The 23,603-nt window shown below is 38.8% G+C and overlaps 1 protein-coding gene across 1 annotated transcript in view; it reads right to left on the bottom strand.

The window, feature by feature from the left end:
- The window catches only part of LOC114143237 (neural-cadherin), a 316,981-nt gene that overhangs the window by 144,381 nt on the left and 148,997 nt on the right, over positions 1 to 23,603 (bottom strand). The window contains exons 8-15 of the mRNA XM_028015094.1: positions 18,737 to 18,909; positions 13,894 to 14,062; positions 13,612 to 13,782; positions 13,023 to 13,195; positions 11,993 to 12,160; positions 9,321 to 9,570; positions 7,682 to 7,809; positions 7,380 to 7,566 (exon numbers count right to left, since the gene is read on the bottom strand). Coding sequence (XP_027870895.1) covers positions 7,380 to 7,566; positions 7,682 to 7,809; positions 9,321 to 9,570; positions 11,993 to 12,160; positions 13,023 to 13,195; positions 13,612 to 13,782; positions 13,894 to 14,062; positions 18,737 to 18,909 — 1,419 coding nt within the window. The remainder of the gene's footprint in view (positions 1 to 7,379; positions 7,567 to 7,681; positions 7,810 to 9,320; positions 9,571 to 11,992; positions 12,161 to 13,022; positions 13,196 to 13,611; positions 13,783 to 13,893; positions 14,063 to 18,736; positions 18,910 to 23,603) is intronic.

The following is a 23,603-nucleotide window of genomic DNA, read 5'->3' as shown; positions in this document are numbered from 1 at the left end:
TCTATATGGGACATGGAAATGATGGGATTTCTGTGAAACCGTAGCGGCATTTCCATTTTAAATATTCGCAAAACAATTGATATTCAGCTTCTCTTTTAAAAAAAAAAGACTCACTTTTGCAACTGTGGTGTTTCCATTAAACAAGAAATGCTATTAAAATCACCCATGAGTAAGTGTTTTCATGCAATAAGACATTTAAAATCGTGGCGGCGATGAATGTAAACACTTCAGCAATATATTCATAATTCAGTCATGTCACAATCAGCCATCGGAGGAGACGTCAGCGTCTCAGTGAGGCGTTGAGGCAGAAAGGCTTTTGTACTTGGGAGCGGTTACGTATGTTAGTGGCATTTAGGGGAAACTGTAGTCTTTGATTTGAAGAACTTTGGATTCAACACATTTGAACAACAAACTCAATTTTTGATGAACTGTGCGATGCTGTGAGAGCTCTGGTGGACTCAGCTGTCATAGGAGGCCAGTTCCTATAACTAAGCTGCTGCTGTGTACAAACTGGAGCGATGTGAAAAAAGTGTTTCCTTTGCAGTATTATAAAATACACAAATCTTGATTATGGATGAAAAACCACGTCGTCCTAACGCAAAAAACGTTTATCAAATAAGAATATATATATATATATATATATATATATATATATATATATATATACACTTTTTTTTAATTGCTGTCTTTCCATTAAGGACATTTATTTTCATAATTCCACTTTGCTCAGTTTTATGGTTATTGGAAACAAAGCTACTGAGTTCTGTCATTTCATTAAAATACTGTTTTCATTTCAATGTATTTACCTCTGAATAGTGAGTGTATTAGAATGAAAGGTGTGGACATATCTTTCATGCATTACTTCTGACAAGACGCCTGAAATGTCCTTTCAATACTCCAAGTGATCAGATAATCACTAGCCCAATAAATCAGAAAGTAGGTCAAACCATCAGTTCCACTTACAGTTCTAACATCTTGCATGCCGAGACGAGTGAACAGAGCATCCTCAAATTGAATTTCGTCTTATCACTTTATATCAACCTGAAATCAATCCAAACTACCAAAATAAAAAGAAATAAATCAGCAATGTTTCTGAAAACTAGGAATCCTGAGTCTCCAAACTTTTAGTCAAAACTGTTGAGTCCATCATCGTCTTGTGTGAGCCTCACAGTCTCACACAGCTGTGTGGCTGTTGCATTTCCTCATCCAGCAAGCTGATCAACAGCTGTTGCAACTGGCAGTTGAGATCTGGCAGACTGGGACAGAGTCGGAGTTGACATTTGAGGTAATTTAAAATGTGTCTGACTGTTGAGAGAAGAAAGACCCAGCGAACTACTGAAGGACCTCACGCATGGTCCCCATACGTCTGTACTAGGATGCTGGAGGGGTAAGGCATGCAAATGTAGAACATAATTAGCTGCTACTGATGAAAAAGGGAAGAAGTAGTAGGAGGATGATGGTTTGTTTTTGTTTTTTTCCAGACAATGTGCAGCTGGCTCCACCAGAGCTCACACAGCTTCACAGTTCATAAAGTTGTGTGTCATTCCAACATGTTGAATCCATAACTACTCTGTAAAATCATCGACTACAATTTCCCCAAATGCAGCATACAAAGCCTCTCCCAAGAAGGCGGGGCTTGTTGCTCCAATAAGACCCCCACATCTCCTCTGATTGGCTGATAGATAATGAGTACTAGCACCATGGCTGAATTATGAATACACAGTATATTAAGTAACAGTTTTCATCAGTCGCTGCCATGATCTTTAACAAATTACCACATGAACAATTTTTTTCACATGTGATTTTAATTTAATTTCCTATTTAATGGAAACGCCACAATTGCAAAATGGACTTTTATTGACATAAGCAGAAAACAGACAGAGATTGGTGCACATTTGTAATGAAAACACAGCTACAGAGTAGCCTTGTGCCATCACTGTCTTCAACACACCATGATGTTGCGTCTCTCTGTAGCATCAGTAGGTCATGACATATGAGAATTATGTGATGTAGAAACTCAATAGTGACAACTCAATGCTGCACATGATGGACAACTGCAGGATTCAAACACTCTGCCTCATACAAATGCTTAGAGGGAAACATGTAATAAACCCACTAAGCTATGGTAAACCCCTGTATATGATCCAATGCTGCCTGTGGCACTGCTGGTCAGAATGACACCAGTTTTTCTCTGTGGTTTCTGCTCTAACCATGCAAGCAACTGAATCATCAACACCAATAGTCTGCAGGTACAGCGCTGATAAAAAGTATTCAGTCCTTTTTCTTCATTTAGGTTTTTTGTTCTACCGCTTTTGTTGCTTTTCCAAATCAATCATGGTCGCAATAATTTGGCTTTTTTTTTTTTGGCAAAAGAAATAAAAAAAAACCCAACACCTTCAATGTCGAAGTGAGAACTGATTTCTACGAAGAAGTACTTAACTGAACATATTTAACATAAAACAAGAAATTACAGAAATCTTCACCCCCTTCAAAACAACATTTAGGTGAAGCACTGTTGGCTGCAATGTGTGGATTGGTCTCTATCAGGCTTGTACATATGGACTCTATTTTCCTCCATTCTTTCATACAAAACCATTCGAGCTCTGTCATGTACCATGGGCATGTGGGGACGTGGCTCAGAGTTAGGCATAATTATGCTTCCTAAAATAATCAAAAGTCAGAACAATGTGTCAATATGGATAGAAATTCAAACGTACAAGCTTTTTTTCTTTCGCTGTCATTCATTCCTTTTCTGGTTCATTCTACATTCAAAACAAACCAAGAACAACGTCAAATTACTGCCGGTGTCTCTGTAGTTCCTGCACTTCTTAATATTTAACATCTGTTTACACTGTTACAAATGCCATGGTGAGCCAAACCTGAAGTGATATTAATAATCAATGGTGATTCATAAAAAATACAAGCCTCTTTTTGAAAAGAAACTGATGCACTGCTTCTACAAGAATGCAGTGCAAGAATAATTTTCTCAATCACTTCAATCTTGTATTTAACCGAGAATGATTGAGAGACAAAAAAGAAAATGAAGTAATACTCATTACAGCTGATAATAATTCTGCTCTTCAGAAATAAATAAGCATTTTAAAAATGCCATGAAACCCTTTTTAACTTCCGTAACACACATGACTCTGCCAGGAGTCTGATTAGTATCAGACAAACATACAGAGTCTTAGACATTTGCATATCAGAGCATGAGTGTGCAATAATGTCAGACTTTATGAACTGGCTACAGCCCTGCAGAATCATTAAGGTCGTGGAGCGATTTTGACGTTGGCAGCTGACTGCTCCACCAAGAGAAATAGGAACATTATGCTGTAAAAACAGATTAAATCTTTGGATTAAATAAGGAGCTAACGTTTTATGTGCCCACAGCCTGCCACGTGTTCACAGCATGTCTGTACTTTGAGTTTATTTTTGTGTGTTGTTTAAAATACTTTTTAAAAAATGTTCATTCTTGTTACGCTTTCAGTTACACACCTGGCAAAATGCACATTGTTTACAGACAAAGATCATAGTGAGATGACAAATGTATGACAAATGTTTGCATCAATAATATTTATGTTAACATTTATGAGTCGTATTTCATCTTACTAGATTAGAATCCTTTACTGGGTACAAAGATAAACCATTTTAATCAAGAATAATTAAATGTATCAGCTGGAGCTGTAAACTCTAAGGGATTCTATTTTTCATTTTCAAGATTCTGTAAATTTTGAAGTATTTCATCTTTCCTTCAGGTCAGAGAATAAATACAATGATTATTATTCTTCCAAATGAACTCTTTCATGAAAGTAAATTTGTTGTCAACAGCTACTTTCCAGGTCAGTTCCCTTTTCTCTTAATCGTTACAGTTCCTTACAGAAGGCCAGCAGTACACCCTTAATAACAGATGTAATGGACCTGGAGTGTTTTATTTGCCTCTGCTAACTAGCTACTTAGTACTTAGTACTACTTCTTACTACTAGCTTACTGCTAGCTAAGAAGTAGTAAGCTAGCTCCTTACTTCTAGTAAGACGTTAGCTAGCAAACTTCTTATTGAAGATAGTTCAATAAGAACTAGAAGGAACTGATTTAGAAACAACTCTATGGGGCAACTGGTTAAATGTCTACTTGGCATTAAAATGTCTTCAATACAACATTTAAACCATGATTCCACCCTGAAAGTAGAAACCACAATTTCTTTCAGTCATATCCCTTCACTGCCACCACTTGTACAAAAAACGCTACTGGATAACGAATCTACCATCAAAGATTTATTTTAATATGAACTGATAACCAGTTAATTTGCACTGCTTTTAAAGCTGTGCAAATTAACTGGTTCATATTTTGACAACCAAACTGTTTCTACTGAATTTGTACTTCAATTCAGTAGAAACATGTAGAGAAAGAAACAACACTTTCCATGTACATTTTCTGGCAGATTTATCCATCCATCCATCCATCCATTTTCTGTTCACCCTTGTCCCTAATGGGGTCGGGAGGGTTGCTGGTGCCTATCTCCAGCTACGTTCCAGGCGGGAGGCGGGGTACACCCTGGACAGGTCGCCAGTCTGTCGCAGGGCAACACAAAGACATACAGGACAAACAACCATTCACACACAAACACACACCCAGGGAGAATTTAGATAGACCAATTAACCTGACAGTCATGTTTTTAGACTGTGAGAGGAAGCCGGAGTACCCGGAGAGAACCCACGCATGCACAGGGAGAACATGCAAACTCCATGCAGAAAGACCCCGGCCGGGAATCGAACCCAGGACCTTCTTGCTGCAAGGCAACAGTGCTACCAACTGCGCCACTGTGCAGCCCAATTCTGGCAGATTTAACATTTTTTAAATATTTTTTTCCTATTTTGTCACATTACACTCACAAACCTTAATGCAAAACACAAAGCAGTGCATATTTTTTTTAAATGGAAAGAAAATGATATCTGATGTCACTGTCATTTTTTCCCATACTAGTAATAATCTGCAAGTGTGGTATATATTGATAGCCTCACATCTTGAGCCAAACAGAAATAAAAATGTCCACCTACAACATGTTCGCAAAAATAGCATAAGCTCTGGTTGAAAGGAGGAAAACCTGAAGCCTACATTTCTTGCCTTGCCATGGATTTTCAGATGGATTTACATCCAGACTTTGACTGGGTCAATGGAATACATACTGTAAATATGCTTTGATCTAAAGCTTTTTATTTCCACAATGGCTGCATATTTAAGGTGCAACTAAGAAATTAATCTCTGTTCTACTCACAGATCTGCTCAGCTTCTAACAGCCCCCCCCAACACGGCATGTGCTCTTTGTGTCCTAAATCGCCTGAAAGACTTATGGAGAACTGCAAGCAGGCTTTCTTCTTTCCAGTCTTCCTTCTAAATGTGTTGAGTGGCCACACTAACAGTAGGGACCACATGAGCTGTGATCCTGAACGGCCGTGTCTTGGTAGGTTTTTCACAGTTTCTAATGCAGCGATGCCTGACCGCTTTGGAGATCACAATCAAGGAAGGTTTTGCCTTTTGGTTTTCCAACATTCTTTTGTAACTATTTACACAATTCATTGCCCACTTATCTATTTTTGGTGAGATATTAGATTTTTTTATTTTTTTTATCTATAGATCTTCACTGGACCTTTGATTCTCCTATTATTGATCTCTTTAAGAGTTCTACTGCCACCAGGTAAGAAATTATGATTTTCAAATAAAAAAACACAACTGATTTTAACATTTGATGCATTCGTGCTGAAAATTGACAGGAAAATCCAGTCCTGAAGTTAAGTCGTCCACATTCTGCTTTGATTAACGCCCTACAAAGTCTTTGCTGTTTTTTGGAGAAGGATTATAGACTATGGTCTGTTTTGAGGAGTTTGTTTTTCTACCATCACCTTTTCTTATCCATCCATCTGTCTCAGCAGCTGTTCTGTTTCTTCATCATCTCGCTATGCTTCTTGTCTACGTATGCATTTCATCTGGCAGCAAATGAGAGAGAGGGATAGGGAAGAGGGGGATCGGGCTGACATGCTGAAAGAGGGAGATGCCCTTTGGTTTTTGAGTAAAGAGATCGAGACGGAGCAGATGTGGGAAAAATAAACATTAACACTGCCTTCGATCGCAATTTGGAGGCTTAGATGAAGTCTGTAGAGCAGCTGTCTGCTGCGCCAAGTTCTTTGTGTTGCTCTGTTTTTCAAAAGAAGAAGCAATCTCCAAGATCTTGTTTTCTGTTATGAAAGGATTTTGAATTTGATGTAATAACATTTTATTTGCCATAGCTTCCACGGCATACTCATAAACAGCAAGAAGAGCTTCTATTTATGCATTAAGGTGTGTATGTCAACTTAACATGTAGCTTTACACAGAGACCTATACGTTTGGCCATTCATTTTACCTTCCTACGATTCATTTTGTCTGCGCTTTTATTAGTGATAATGCTCGACCATTGTAGAAATATCCTTAGAGTAGTATTCATACTTTAAAAATATGCCAAAAAAGACAGGAAACTCTGGCAATTTGAGTATTGAAAAATATGGAACTGTGATCTGAAAATGATTACATCCTGGATTTTTACAAATAAAGTCTGCTTTTGAGTAAAAGTCACTGGATGGATGTGGTGTTATTTAATATAAAACTAAGGTGGAGTTTTTCACATCAATACTCTGTGTTGTACATAACGTCTTCTCTTGTAATAAGATTTTAATATTATTGCCTCAAATAAATAAAAATTCAACTGAAATAACTGGTCAAATTTTTTTATCATTCCTGAAATCAGTCCTTGGTAAAACCTTATCGAATAAAAAACTCATGTGCCAATTTAAATAAGTGAGGACATTCAGTTATGGTGTCACTGTCTTCAATTGTAGGAAAACAGAAAATGTATTAATGGTATCAATCGGCTAACTTAGCACAAGATCAAACTACTGATGAATCTGTGGCTCCCATCCCAAGCAGATCCCCTGTCACAGTGAAAAACATTGAGTACCCAGAAGAAATGTGACTATTTTACAGTCAGAATATTTTCAAAAAAACAAATTGGATATTTTGCTCGCCATGTCATTTGGTCCTGCAATAGCAGTTTTCATTCTCACTGTAATTCTCCACTGTAAATCATTATGACCATATCTGTGAGCGAGTCGTGGACAAAAGATCATGTACAACCAGTCCTGTGCACAACTATCTGCTCTGCCGGACACATAGCAATGACACAAGGATAAGATCCCACTAAACCTGTACTTCTGACAGAGAGGAGGGAACGCTCCAGGAGTGTTTTTGATGAGGGAATAACATTATAACATGATGTAATGCTCAAAAGAGTCAGTTATACACAATACTGCTCCTACAAAGATGAGCTGCAAAGTGTCGCTCTAAGTTACCAGAGTTGGGTTGTCCATGCTTTCCTGGTCGCGAAGACTCCCAGCCATCCACAGACTGAACCTCCAACAGATACGAGCTTTTGGTCTCTCTATCAAACACAGCCTGAGAGTAGATGAAGCCCAGCTCCGAGTCGATGCGGAAATACTTGTGGTCCCCACTGCGGTCCTCCAGCAACGAGTAGGAAATCTGAGAAGAAAGGTGGGGAAACAAACTTTGGGTCTAAAAAAACAACATGCATTTCTACCTGTTTATTGTCAAAGATTGCACACTAAAGTGAGCAGTTAATGTGTGAATTTTTTACCTTGCCATTAAGGCCCAGGTCCAGATCATTGGCTGATACCTGGAAAATCAAAGTTCCTGATTCTGCTCCTTCAGTGACTGAGGCCTCATAGATGGAGGAAGTGAAGAATGGAACGTTGTCATTAACATCTGAAGATGGAAAAAGACAATTTTCCCTTCAAGTCAGAAGCATTTGATAGAAAATGCTTCTAGATCTGCATTCTTCCCTATAATGACTGACACTAGTCAACAGATACACTAAATGGTTTTTTTTTTTGTTAAATCAGTACACAAAAACCAGAGAAATTCTATTAACTAAAGTTTTACAGTTTGTCTCTAATAAACCTTTATGCAGAAAAAACCTTGTTTCTTAGTTACATAATTCCAGAATATGAAGCGCCTATTAGCAGCTTTTGTCTTTAACTGATAGAAGTCAGAGCATCAAGTTAAACCTCTCTTCTGAAGACCAATAAGAGATGCAAAACAAGAGAAAAGATTTTCAGAAAAATAAAAGTCCAATTTTAACAAAGCAGATTAATGTCCAAAAGCATTACAGATTGTACTCAAAAAGGGCCACACATTAAATCTGCCGCTGCCTCATGAGCCTCTTTTCCTCCCATGTCTTCTGAGCAAATGTCTTAATCTATGAATAAAAAATTGGGTCTTAAATCCATTACAGACCTCCCTCTCCTCCTCAGAATAACTGCCTCTGGAGAAGTCAAAGAGCTTTCTTATTAAGACAGATACGGGCGACGGGGAGGGCTAAAAGAGAAATGGGAAGTTAGAAGAGGGACAGTAGGGGAAGAGAGGGTCTGTGAGAATTAATTATTTCTCACTGGATTAAACACAAATGTGACTGAACGGTGTGTGTGTGTGTGTGTGTGTGTGTGTGTGTGTGAGTGCACCCCTTATAGGAACTGGATGCAGGGGCACCTAGATGAAGTTTTGAAAGGTCAGGATTTCAAAATTTCACATCAACAAAGTTAATTAAGAATTACAAGACAAAACTAAATAATAAAGATAATCATACATGGTACAGTGAACAGGGTGTCAATATATACATGGGCAACAGAGACTGTGCATTGTGATCAAACATGTTTTCTGAAAGGGTTCTGAAGTGAAGTTCTGATACGGAGTTCTGTTGTTTCAGCTGCAACCTGTCTGGATGGAGCCTGTGCTTTCCAATATTTATAAAGCACATGGCTCCACGCATCTTTTTGGGGAACTTGTTTACTTCCCCAATAAGCTCACAGTAGCTGAGTTTCCATCACAAACTTTGTCAATATTTGCTGATGTCAGAAAAGAAACAATTTTTTCACATGAATAAAAGCCATTAAAAAACACGCACTGGCATCATCGTCCTCCCAAATTCTGATGTCTTCTTCGGAGTTTGCACCAGTGGCAACAACCGGTTGACGATCATGTGCAAAAACAAGTGTCTTCATCGAAATTTCGCAAAATAAACCAATTTCAATACACTTCATCTCAGGGTAAAAACTTTTTATAGCAAAAACGAGTTGTTTCTATAGTTGTGATTTTTCCGTTAAGCAAATTTATTTTCAAAATGATATGGTCAATGGAACTGCAGCTACTGATTGTTAAAATAATATGTTACATTCGGGAAGAAGCACAACAAACAGGAATGTTTCGAAAAGACTTACCCGTGACATTGACATAGACTGTGGTGAAGGCAGCTAATGGTACAGCTGCCACATTCTGAGCGCGAACCCGCAGAATAAAGTTCCTGGTGGTCTCATAGTCCAGGGGCTCCGCCACCAGGATGGAGGCTGAACCGTCTTCTCGATTGGGAGTCAAGTAGAAGCGAACCGGCATGTTGGTCTCTGGGACCATTCCATCCTCCAAGTTGTACGTTACCCTCGGATCTCCAAGAGGGGATGTGGCTTTGATGGTCTTTATGGACCAGAAATGAGAAAAGAGAACAAGAAAAAAGGTAAGCTATCAATATCAGAACACAGCTTAGGTAGAATTATCCCCAACTAAACATCTTACTCAACATATTATACCTGAAAAAACAAAAACTACAGTAGAAACTGGAGATTTCACAGGCTGAGTGAAAAGCCCTTTTTATCCTCACTGCCAGGCATTGCAGGAGACTAAATATTTGCTGTTTTGAAATCAGCAAATGTTTCAAAAGTTAGAATAAGCTAAATATTTACCTAGGTTTTAGTCTGTCGTTTAAAGAAAGCCAAAATGACAATGTCGAAGCTAATGTAGACCTCTACCTTAAAACATTTGTGTTTAATAAAGACACAGCTCTGGTTGTTAAGATGTGTTAAGGTAATACCTCACAAACACACATCTTTCTTGAATCTTTGGGTCCAATTTCTGTATGCCTAAAATACCCGCAATCATCTACTCAAATAAATAAGCATGGGAAACACTGCAGGAATGTCTATAGACATCATGTTGTTCAGGAAGGAGACGGTTCTACAGTCTGTCCCAGAGATCACCATGTTGTGGTGTCATTTTCCACACTGAAATAATTCCTGAACGTGGCAGGGCTGAAACGCCACTCAGTGAAGAAGAAGTCATTTTCCGCAAACCAACAGAAAAAGCCGCATTTGAGTTTCCAACACATTCAGGGGCAGAGACATTGGAGACATGTCCAGTGGTCTGATGAAGCCAAAATTCAAGTGTAAGTAAATCGTTTCCTGACATCTTGTTAGTAAGCAAATAGCAATATGCTGTCAGACAGTGGCAGTTTCAACTGTATACTTATGCAGCATGATGATACTCGCATCATAATAGTTATCACTTTCTGAATATAGAAGGCATGTACTCACAGTGTGATGTAAGCCAGGAAACAAAACCAAAGCTTAAAAGGTTATACTGATTTGCATTTGAATAATTTTCACACTTGCACTTAACAATTTTGAGACTAAGTTGCAGCAATGAAATTCAATCTAAGCACCAATTAAAAAGACAAATGTTTTCCAAGGGATTTTTTACAAGACAAACAGTGAATTTATATCCAGAAATATATAAATAAATAAATCTATGACAGTCCAGTGGCATATAAAGGGTCCCGGTAGGTTCAGTTCCAATTTGGTCCTACTTATACAATACGGAGCAGTCACAATCAGAATCCAATTGGCTGAAAGTTATCTTAGAAAGTCCAGCTGATTGGTTGAAATGAACCCCTTCTAAATGCAAACAGCAAAGCTACAACTGAATTGTGCATAATAAACAGATCATCTCCTTTAAAGCGAACATACAAAAGCTCCAAACTGTCTAAATCTAACAGCAGTCAACTGATATTGTGTGGGATCAAACAGAGGCACACTCGCATGCAAATGCAGCTTACCACCTACACTAATTAAGGATGAGGCTATTCAACAGCTGATGCTGCATACAAGCCAATTAAAATTAAGAAAGCCATCTTGGGATTGATGCGGTTTGCTTATAGGTGACCCACATGCATCCTTTCAACCTGGAAAGAGAAGTGGCAGCAATACTGAGACACCCTGCAAAGCAAAATGTGTCAGAGCACACAGCGTGCTTATTTAGGCCATAAAGACTTCAACTGTCCAAGGCAGAGGAATCAGAGCCAACGGAGAGTCATTGCATCTCTCCATAACCGCCAAATCAACTCTGAGCTGCAATCTCGATTAATACATGGCACCGCTGGGACCTTCCTCTATCTTCCTCTTTTTATTAGAGTCTCTCACAAACACAATAAAGGGCGCGCATTCCCATTTAGACTAACCTTTCTCCATCTTTATCTCCATCCTAGGAGTTAAAACATTCATCAACCACTCTAATGGACTCGGCTACTTTCAGGAGAGTCTTAGAGACGAAAAAAAAACGTTAATTCATTAAAAATATCTCAGTAGTGTGAAAAAAACATTCAATGCAAGTACATGCACTCAATGCATGTACATGATATCCATCTGTCCAGTGGGATAGATGGGATAATCCAGAGACGACATGTCGATGGGATGTTGAGTGGGTACGGTTTTCAAAGCGGCGGTGAAACTTTAGATCACCTGGTTCTGTTACACGCTACTGTTCAGTGCTGATTTCAATCAGTTCAACTTTTCAAGTTCATTCCAGCAAGTCATTTTCACCGTGCCTTGATGCCTCCATAATTAGAGGTGCCGCCATGTGATTGGCTGATTTCTGTTAACAATCAACTGCACTAAAGAAGTGGTTGGTCTGGGAAAGACCAAACAGGTCGGAATCACCAAATGAAAACCCTCCATGCAATTCTTTCTTTGCAAACAAGCTGGGATTTACGTTTTTGTTTCTTTTTCTTTAACTTTACAGACGTTATCAAACGAGTTCATGCTACAAGGTCTGCAGGCTGACGTACCACGACGGGCGTGTCCCGAACTGTGTTTTCCGGTATCACCACACTGTAAGTGTCCTTTTCCCACTGTGGAGGCTGGTTCTTCACATTGGTGATGGTGACAGCCAGTTCCACCGAGCTGCTCTTGTTTCCTACGTCTGTTGCTACAATCTCCCTGGTGATGTATGTCCTCTGTGGACAGAGTAAAGGCAGTGAGGCTAAAGGACAGGAAGATAAAGCAAAAGGCTGAAGATGTGACTTTATGTCAGAAACTGCAGGGTAAAGAGTGTGGTGCGTTAGACTAACAACATGCTTTGTAGCAGCTCTGTATAGCAGATTACTGTGAATTAGGCAATTTTGAATTAAGTAAATTAATTAACTAATTTTGAATTAGTGTGTTTGATTATGTAAAGCAAATAAAAAAAGAAAGCTTGGGTTGTTAGTAGGAGCTTCAAGGTGCTGAAGATACAAATTTTCAGTCCCCTCGGTCCTGGAAGGGTCCGAGATGTGGATCATGGAAATCATTACATGGAATTTTCTTCTCTGTTTTTGTTCCAAACAGAATTGATTTTTCTTTGTTGTTGGTAGTGAAGCAAAGGAAAAAAAAAAGGAAGGCAGATATCAGATAGCCTCCTCTGGGCAATGGGCTCTGGTGAAGATAGAACTGCAACCGTCAGCAATAAAGTGCTAAGATACAAACATTCTCTCTTAGCTTCAGGTTGACTAAAATCCTTTTTCATTAGTGACAAACTAACGTTTAATTCTGTCCTCTAACAAGTTCTTACGTTTCACCGTAAATCCAGACATTCTTCTTGAGAATCTGTTGCAAGTGAACTTTTGAGTCTCATCAGCGAGCCAGTTTGAGTAGCAGCACTTTCCATTTCAACAACTCTTAACTGTTTTTTAAACTGCTATTTGTCTTCATTAATCACAAATTAGCTCTGCACAGCTTTTGTACAAGTAACACAGCATTAGTTTATGATAACAGCTTTTTGTTCTCGTACGTTAGATTTCCACCGATTTAAATATCAGCCTGAACTCGACTTATATTTACCTGGGAGATGGGCTGGTTGACGTAAACCCAGCCTGTCAGTGGGTTGACCCTGAGGTACTCCGGCTGCTCACCAGACATGGTGTAGGTGACGGCTGCATTGCTGCCAAAGTCATCATCATGGGCCGCCACCCGCAGGAAACTAGTTCCGATCATCGTATCCTCACGAAGAAAGTCTGAGAGAAAATAGAAGCTTCTGAGTTGTTTGAATATTTTTCTCTTCCTTCAGTATGCTCAGAAGTACGCACAATGCCGTTAAAAGAATTAGCCCCTTTATAGATTCATTCTACATTTTAGAGAAAACACACCAGAAATCTGCTTGTACACCTGCAGAAAGAGAAAAAAAGCCCAAAGAACTGAGGAACCACAGCGCCAAACAACAAATGTACAGTATATGACAATATATACATTTAGGGGGTGATGGAGGGTTAGGATGTCTTAAGTGGGAGTGTCCCAGTTGTCCAATAAAATCAGGGCCCAGGATGCAATGAGGCCATGGAATTAGAGAAGAACACCCTGCAGCCCAAGGCCCTTCATGTGTGCATGGGGAGGAAAGGACACAAACTCAGCAGGACACACAGTATCTTCTTACACTCATATCGGAGGTTCTCAAACTTCGGGCTGTTGTCGTTCTGGTCCAGGATGAGAATGTTGAGCTGACAGATGCCGATCAGAGGGTCGGCTGCCTGGTCAGTGGCAGTCACTGTCACCGCATACTCCCGCTGACGCTCACGATCAAATTTCCTGGCAGTCACGATCACGCCTGGAAACGTTAGGGTGACAATGCAGATCAGACAGAGCACCAAATGATCTCAAATTAATCTGCTGACCGAATCCCGCCAGCAAACTTCAAGCGTGAGTTGAGTTTACGTACCAGTATCAGGGTGGATACTGAATGCAGGAACTGTAGAGTCTTTGTGCATGAAACCATATGTGACCCTGCCATTAGAGCCTTCGTCTGCATCCACAGCATGAACCTGCAGAACAAATGACCCCGCCGGCTGGTTCTCCAAAACCGATGTGCTCTCTCTGTACTGCTGACACTGAGGAGAGAGAAAACAGCAAAGACAACGATGTGTGTGTGTGTTATACGTTTCGAAAGGGTAAAAATTAGTGGAATGGTAAATGTGTTTTGCTGGAGGGAATAAAAAATAAAAGTAGAATGCTGGCATGGAGATTGTTTCTATTTGGTAAAGAGAAAGTTTGTTACAGTTGGTTCTTTTGGATTATTTCAGATTATTTTCCTCAAACAGTGGTATAACTACCAATGCTGGTACTTCGGTTGGCTTTAGAGGTGCATTAAAGAAATGTTGATAAAATGATGTCATTTAAAAGAGTCATGTGATCACAACAATTCACTAACAGTAAGTTGATTTATCAATAAAATGTTATCCAGAAAATGAATGCTTTATGACACATGTTTTATTTGATTAACATACTGTAGTACTTCTAACATACTGTAGTACTTCTAACATACTGTAGTACTTCTTACATACTGTAGTACTTCTGGTACATGTAGTATTCTGGCAATAAAACCTATAATTAAAATACACTCATAATAGTAAAAAGTAAAAGTCTCAGGAAAGATAAAAAAAACTGATATTAATACTTACTACTAACTGCATTACACACTTGCATTAAATGTGTATTTAATGCCCATGTGCATGAAAATGAGCATGTGCTATAATAACACACACGAGGAAATGATAGAAAATAGTTCCCACTCCTGCCCTTTTCTTTTTACTGCTAACTTAAAAACCTTGTTTAAATAACTCTTAGCAAAATAACAAGAAAAAATTTACAAATTTAATTAAAAAAAACACACAACTTCAGTTTATCTTTCACAAACAAACACATTTAATTTCAAATTCTAAAACTTGCTAGATTTCTTTGACTTAAAGGGTAGAAGTTAGCAGACACAGCTAGTGTTGTAGTATTTTACAGTGCATGTTGCAGAAAAGATGGCCAATATGAATTAATTAATATACAACTAATATTAGAATTAGTGTTCTTTGTGACACAGAAATGCGGTTTGAGAGGCTTTCTAATCTGATCCGGCTCCAATCTGCTGTAATCACCAACTAAAGCTTTAGGTACATGTAGTTGCTCCAGTGGGATTCACTGGAAGAAGTTGTACTTGATATCTTTTTTATTTCTTTTTTTTTTCCTGTTCAGATCCATCACTGACGTTGTCAGACATGTACAGTATTATTCTCTTCATTTCAACAGTGCTGACGTTTCTGCTGTTATCTCCCACTGTGCAGCTCTCACATTCTTCTCTTTAGTCCTCAACTCGTATATTTTTTTTTTTTTTTGGTGTCTGACAGAAGTACTGATGTCCCGCACGCTTTAGGGAAGGCAGCCGGCCCGTTCTTCCCTTGGCGCCGCCTCGTTTTCAGATCCACTCATGTTCCGTTTGGTTCGTCCCTCTTCACAGGGAGCAAACACTCCGTGAATTAGATGGAGTTACTCAGCCAACACAATTAACCCAGAGGGTCACGGGGAGTGCGGTGTGTCACAAACGGCTTGTTAATGCGGGACAAATTGTTCGCAGGTTATTCGGAGCAAATGGTTTACATGAAAACAAACCAAAACAAACAAAAAAAAGAAAATGCGATGAGATGCACGATGCATTAAGCAGGTGAAATGTCAGGCTCGGTGTCTAGCGGGATTACTCAGGGTACTGTGAACAAGTCTCTGCCTGTAAACTACTGAATTGATATTACTAACTTTAAACTCTGAAAAATAATAATAATAATAATAATAATAATAATAATAATAATAAACAAGCAACAAACAGCTAAATATGCAAATTGTTAGAGATTGTTGCCGTCTCAATAACTGTCCAACAGGAAACTGTAGGTCCCAACAAAATCAGAACTCCCATGTCTGCAGCCATGTACTGCTGCAAGGTCACTGATTTATCATTTCTTTATCTTTAAAACAGTCCAAATATATCACGTCCAGCCACCTTAGCTTTAAATCCCTTGGTCGGGACCTTGCAGCCATCAAAGACTCATATTTACCATGACAGCCAATTGAATTCTCTGATGTAAATGTAGCATTAAACGAGAGAAGAACCTGAATCAGCCTGATTGCATCACTGTTCATCCTTAGATTACATTGTTTTCCTCCTTGTTCCACCTGGAGATGATTTTCACTCAAATCAACCTCAAAAAAGATCATCACGTCAGATTGTTGTGTTTGTATTAATGTCTCTCGTTTGACCACGTTGGGTAAACGCTGCAATGGAGGCTGTCATAAAATGACTATCATGTTAACAATCTGTTATTCCATGTAATGTCTCATTATGTAGTAATGAAGTAATGTAATGTAATAATGTAATAAAATCAGGCATAAAAATGTAAAAAAAAATATGATCTTTAATAGAAATTATACTGATCAGGATGAACATAAACAGTGGTTTGTTACTGTTTATTACATAACGCAGCATTAGAACATGATCATTTCTAAAAAATAATTTAAAAAAGACTAATCTCTGCATTTTTGTAATAACTGGTGAAAATGTAATTATATTATTACATAAAGCGGCATAATGGGCATTGTAACCCCACAGCTGCAGCATTCATGTTGCGTTACAAATTCCTAGTATTTGATGAGCAAACGCCATGAGGCTAAAGGTTAGTAATGAATGCAATCAGTGGCTGTGTGTCTGCAGTTCCACTGCCACTGGGAAATACAAGAACCTGTTATGCTCCGAATCACCACCTTTCTGTGCTTTTGTCTCTTTCTTTTGCCGTCTTGGTCTACTGAATGCTGCCCAGAGGCCCGAGAGGCTGCGGCACGTCCAAAGATCTGGAATCCAAACAAGATCAGGGCGTCTGTCCAGATGCTGACTGTGAGCGACAGAGGACACAGAGTCTAACCCCGGGTCGTCTTCAGTAGATGAGCAATGGTGTTCTACAAACTGAATCACGTTCTTTTCTACATTTTGCCACATTACAAACAAGAAACTTATTTATATTTACTCAAGACTTTATGTAGTAGACCATAGTGCCCGACTGGAGGGGAAGAAAAATGAAAATCGGACGTGGACAATGCTCTCTATTTCAAAATACATCTAAAAAATAAGTGAAAATAATAAATACTGTAGGCGCAAAAAAACCTGTGTGTCATTTAATGTCTTTAGAGAAACAGTTACATGAAGGCCAGCAGGGTTTGCTAGAGAATATTGGTGAGCAAACGGGAAAAAGAAGAAATTAAAAGCACACTGCAAAACCACAAAATCTTAACAAGTATTTTTGGTCTAGTTTCTAGTGAAAATATCTCAGTACAGTTGAAATAAGACAAAACCAACTGATAGGTAACTTGTCAGAAAAATATAGGAGCTTTTAAGCTTTTAAGTCAATAATTTCTTAATATTAATAAAGCAGTGCTAGTTCCAATGGCAGATTATTTCACTTCAGACGTTGTTACACATGGAAAATGATTTTTTTTTGCAGTGCAGGGTTAGTTTTCTAAAATGTCTTCCTTCTGAATCAACAGACTTTGAAGCTCTCATGCAGCACTGTTCAGTCCATCATCACTTTTGATATTTCCACAATTACACATTTTGAGTCAGTCTATCACATGAAATCTCAACAAAACACATTTTTGGTTGTAATGTAACAAAACATTTGAAAAATTCTTTGAGAAGACCTTTGCAATCCACCTTACACTGAATTGTTTTCATTCCAGAACTTTCTTTTAATCACATCCTTATTGAAAACATTTCTTACCTTTTCATACTTTCATATTTTTGTTCATAGTTTGAATGTTTCAGTTTGTCTTGGAGGAGGCAAATGTCTAGTACCAGGAGACTGTTTGTCTTTTTCAATCAGCCTCTGGTTAAAGAGGAAGAGAAAAGCGATTGAAGTGGAATACACAACAGAAAACCCCCGAGAGAAAACTGAGCGTGAAGTTTCAGTTCACCGTGTTTTCAGCTGTACCGTTTCAGCGAGAGACGAAAACACAACAAAAGCGACTCCGATCTAAACGAATTTGGAATCATTAGCAGCTTAAAAGTAAGGCTGGTTTTTAATTTTGACTTCTGCAGCTTGTTTCCATTGGTCCAACATTATCCCTTAAAAGACATAGAATCCCCCTTTGTCTTCTTGTTGCCTGGCTAACAGGATATGAAGCAGAAAGGGAAACACTTCCCGTTTCACTTTCATCCCACAAGAGAGTAAGCAGGCTTTACTCAGCAGCAACACACACACACACACACACACACACACACACCTCCTATTCTTGGCTTGGGATACCTCAGGGGGCTGAAAAGTCACCTCATTTAAAATTGAAACATGGCAAGAAAGAAAAAAAAGCTGGTGGAGAGGCAGTTCTTCTAGAGCAGGTCGGTCAGGATTTCCCCCACATCCCTTAAAGCCTTAATTAAAAGACCGAAATGATGTAGGATGGAGATGCGAGGAAAGAGATGAGGGTCATGCTCGCTAATCGCTCCTGTAGAGGAGAGAGATAGGGACTAATGAGGAGAAGAGATAGGAAGACAAAGACATGGATACAGAGAAATGATGGAGAACACTTCCATGGGATGGAAAGGCAGTAGAACAATACTTGGAGAGGAAAGTTTTAGATTCGTCTAGGAGAAGTGAAATAGAACCGCAGAGCTGCTATGGAAGCTGAAAGCAAACCACTTGGGGAAGTGGAACAAGCTAAACTCGCACTCGATAACGCCAATGTGTGATGGTGCATCGTACCTGTTCAAAGACGGGCTTGTTGTTGTTCACGTCGTCCACTCCCACTATGACCTGCGCCGTGGAGGCCAGCGCCTGCGGCCCGCCCGAGGCGTTGTCGTCTGTGGCCGTGACGTTGAGGATGTACTCCACGCCCTGCAGGCGAGGCGGCGGGCTGGAGCGCAGCCGGATCAAACCTGCAGCCAAACACAGCGGAGGCAGCAGTTAGCACACTGCCACGTCTTTATGGTGGGATCGAGTTCAGACATTTCAGTCAATATGACCGACCTCAAACGAACCCAGAGCCTTCCAGTGTTTTTCATTCCACTAGATCATATGTGTCAAACTCAAGGCCCTGGGGCCAAATCTGGCTCGCCGTAGCTTTTCATGCGGCCCTCTGGACTCCACATTAGATCAATAAGTCCTGTCAGTTTTTCACAAACCCACAAAATTCATGCAAAATTCACCCTTTTTTCAGATTTTACTGCAAATGTTTCTCAAAATTGGCCAAAACCATTGGGTAGAAGTGACTGTTCAGCTTTACTGGATGTCACGTTGTTGATATGGTGAAAAGCCACATTTGGCATCATACATTAGCGCAAATATTGTAAAATTTTCGCATAAATATTTCTAAATCAGCACCTCAAAATTTGTGACTTTAATTGCAAAAAAATCCACAAAAACAATCACAAACTCCTGGATGGATTGAAAAGCTGTTCAGTATAATTTCGTTTTAAGAAACACTTATTGAATGCTGAGACAAACAGCTTTCTACTGATATTTTAACAGTTTAATGGGTTTTATCATTAATTTGTTATTTATTAAAAAATGATTAACCACCTGCATTTATTGAGAACTCATAAAATTCATAATAAAAGTCAAAACTTTAACCTCTCAGCATCCAAACCATATTGATTTTCTGCCTTAGGCGATGTTCACACAGCAGGCCAATAAAAACCAAACTTTAGTTGTTTTTATTTTCCTTTTTTTTTTCTCAAAACGCAACCAATATTATGACTGTCTGAATGGCCCAACTCCAAACTTTTCACCCAAAAAGTTCAATCCAATCTGTCCACTTCCATATGTGGAACTAAATCAAAGCGTCTGCTGTCTGAATAGTCATGTACATTTTATACGACTTTTATGTCATTGATGTGAATTCTGCACCAAAAGAAGCCAGACGGACATAAACAATGGCTGAAAATTGTAATTGTAATTATGACATAAGGAAACAAATTAACGTCTGTGAAGCTCATCCCATCACAATCCCATCACTCCTGACTGACTCCACAGACTTCTCTATAGAAATTGTGGTCAATAATCCACAAAAGGCCATTGCTAATGGTGGATTAGTTAGAAAAGTGGATTTGCTAGTGTACTGTGGATCATTGTGCTGCATAAGCTAAGTGTGCTTGGCCTTTGGCTCACAATGATGCAAAATGCCACAAATGATAGAGTTGCAACTATAATTCAGATTTCTAAAACTTGGTAATCCCCAAAACCTTTCAGAAAACATTCTGTGGACTGATGATTGAAATGTTAAATGGTCTGCATCCACGTCACACTTTACTCTACACACCGTCATTTACACACCCTTACACATATTTATTTGCATTGACTGCAAGAAACTGAACATTTTTGGAAGGTGGATTTCCTGTAACATTTGGAATAAAATTATCCAGCCTTCTAGAAAAAAGCCCACATACTGTCAATCAGAACAGTATGTTCTGATTGACATACTGTGTTCAGAGTGGACACACTCTAACCATGATGACTCCATGGTTGTCTCTCTGATTCAGAACATGAGTGACGATTTGTAATCAATGAAACAATGAATTCTGCACTCCAGCAAATTAAATCACTGAGTATGTCTGGCCATCATTCTGACCCATGCAGAGGCCAGGAACACTTAGGTCATGCAGTCCTATAGAATGTCCACTTTCGAATGGTTCAAAAAAGCAGAATGAAGGTTTTGAAGCGGTCTAGTCAAAGACTTTGCTTAAATCTGATTCAGGTGCTATGTTGGGGCCTCCAACAGGATGCTGATGCTCAAAACCCTTCCAATGAATCTGAATGAAAAGGACTCCACAAACATCCTGTGATAGTTGTTGCAGAAAAGGGTTCAGGGTCTGATTATTTATGCACAAACATAATGTGCATAAATAATGCACATTATGTGGCCTTAATAATCTAAATCGTCTTTAGAATGTTTCTGTATTTCTTGAAGTTACCTTTGTCTAATTTCAGATTTTGCTTGATAATCTGAAATCTGTAGAGCGGCAAAGACCTTTTGACCGCGCTGAAATATTTCACCTCAAATCAAACTTCCTCTCATGTGGAAAAGTTCTGTTAGCTTGTGGTGAAGGGCAAACACAACAAATGAGTCCAACAAAGTGCATAGAGCTAAATGAAAGCACCGTTCTCTCCACAAATGCCAGAGGATAACTCTGTGTCGGTTTTTATCTCCAGCGTTTGTCATTATGTGGGATCGCCCGATGTTAAATTGATTGGTATTCCCTTTGTAGCACTGCTGCTGCATCCCATTTCTCCCTTCCTCCAACTGACTCTTTCAGTCTGCTGTAGGCGTCTCATCTGCATCCCACTCTGTGCTCTGAATGACTCTCCTCCACTCTGTATGCATCTCATCATTCCGCGCTCTGTTTACCTTGTCTGTGTACGCGTGTGTGGGCCAAAAGTGTGGACACACTTATTACATCCTCCTTATCTTCAGAGACAGCGGCGGGTGCCACTGTTGTCATGTCCCCATTTGACTGCTGTTGCAGCTCCGACCCTGAAATTGTAATCATATATGTGCTTACTGTAGATACGCATTTATGTGTGCTATTCACCCTTCTATCTTTGCCTAGCAGACCAGGGGGACTGATGTGACAGATTAAAGTCCCAAAACGATCATTGTTTTTTTTATGCTAGTTTTGTGCGTCTACTGTACGCAGCAGCCAAATCACTGCAACTGCAACATGCGTGAAACATGGCAACCAAAGACAGACACTGATTAATCAAGTGGTTTCTAAGGAGAGAACCATACTAAATAAAAATAAAGTATTTTATGCACTCAATCTTTAAAGCTACTTTAGAAATACATTCTGTTTGAGTTTCTGACCTTACTGTCCAGGTAATGTTTGTGAATGATTGGCTCCCCAGTGAATGAATCCATGTAGATGAGCAGCTTTGGTTAACACCTCAAGGTAGCTGATCAGGTTTGGGAACAATTCATCTGAAAATTGGATAGCCACTTTCTCGCCAACTGCGTTTCCATTGACCATATAACTGTGCAATTATTGCCTCTGAACCAACCCACGGGTCGAAAACAGGAAGTAGTTGGAGCATCGTGGCACGGAGTGTTTTTTATTGACCCAATTAATGAACAAACTTGTTTTTTAGGTGATTTAAATCTCTTTTCTTATTCAATGGAAACACCGCAATTGCAAAATTGTGTTTTTTTCATGATGTAAAGCTCAAAAAAAGTTTATATTGCAAAATACCTCCCATTTAAATAACATTTGTAAAAGTGAAATAAGTTTGCTAAGTCAAAATCTACTATAAGTTATGAAATTATAGTTGATCTGTGTGATCCATTTTGAAATCTACAAAAACTATCTCTGTGTTGGGATGCAGATCTCCTCCCAAACAAAAAACAATTTCATGAAACTGTCTGTGAATCATCATCAATCAGTTCATTTTAATGTCGCTAATAACCAGTCAACTAACAAAACAGGAGAGGAAAATTGTATCATGGCTCCATATTTAAATTTTCTATTGTCATTTATTCTTTTCTTAACTACTTTTTGTAACTATAAACAAATCCTTTCATGAGCAGGGTTTGATTAAACCAGAGATCAGTGAGTATCACAACAATAAGAGGCATTTTTAGCTTCTATCAAGAAAGTTGCAGCGACTTAGCTACATGACCTTGGATAAAAAAAAGAAAAATAATTAAAAAGCCTTTTCTTTTACAATGTCCTTTGTAAAACCTTTTATTTAAAAAATCTGCAGATTCATTTATCAAAACATCTCACACTGAAATAGTTTCTTTTGTGTTATTCCTAAGTCTAATTCAATATACACTAAAAGCAACAGATCCATGTTTAACTGTAACTCCTTTTCCTGTTTTTCTCCTCAGAGAAGGAAAAGTTAACGTACAGTCTTGCCCTATGCTTCACTACGCTTTCTTTGCTGTAAAGTTTTAGCTAAGCGTTGGGTCCTAAGTGGTAGCTTATAGTGCATGCTGCCAAATCCGGGTCACAGAAAACTCAACATTTGCTCAGCAGGAAGTCCACTTCAAGGCATCTGACTGAGTTTTCTGTCAGCTGCTGACATTGAACTGTCTGTTTAAAACCTACATTTGATAAAAGCAACACTTTATCTGATTTGCAACTACAGGGATTTAGATGTATTTGGGGAGAAAGAAATAAACCTGCATAAAACCTCCTTCAATTCTGCTGCTCATAAAAGTAGAAGCCAAGATGACTGTAGGAAGGATGGAGGGAGCGTGTGAAAAGAAATCCACAGCAATGCAAACATTTAAATGTAATTCAAAATATCTGCCTTTAAAAACCCAAATTGGATTGTTTTAGTCCACCAGTGACCTGGTTAAGGTCAGGCCTTAGCAGTACAATACAATTCAACTCCAGAGTTTGACTAGGACACTCCAAAAAAATTCAAATTAGTTTTCTTTTTGTAGCTATTTCCAAACTGATAAATGTGATTCCGCTAATGTAAAAGAAAAAAACCCCCCAACAATTTCACAATTGCAGTGTTTCCATTAAATAAGAAACAAAATTAAAATCACACAAGAATAGGTTTGTTCATGCAACAAGTCATTAAAAAACCCGCAACTCAATCATCCTTCAACTACTTCCTGTTGTCTTCT

This window comes from Xiphophorus couchianus, chromosome 4 (assembly GCF_001444195.1).
Source record: "Xiphophorus couchianus chromosome 4, X_couchianus-1.0, whole genome shotgun sequence".
Lineage (NCBI taxonomy): Eukaryota > Metazoa > Chordata > Actinopteri > Cyprinodontiformes > Poeciliidae > Xiphophorus > Xiphophorus couchianus.
Note: the sequence above shows the minus strand (reverse complement) of the source record. Positions and strands in the feature narration are given on the sequence as shown.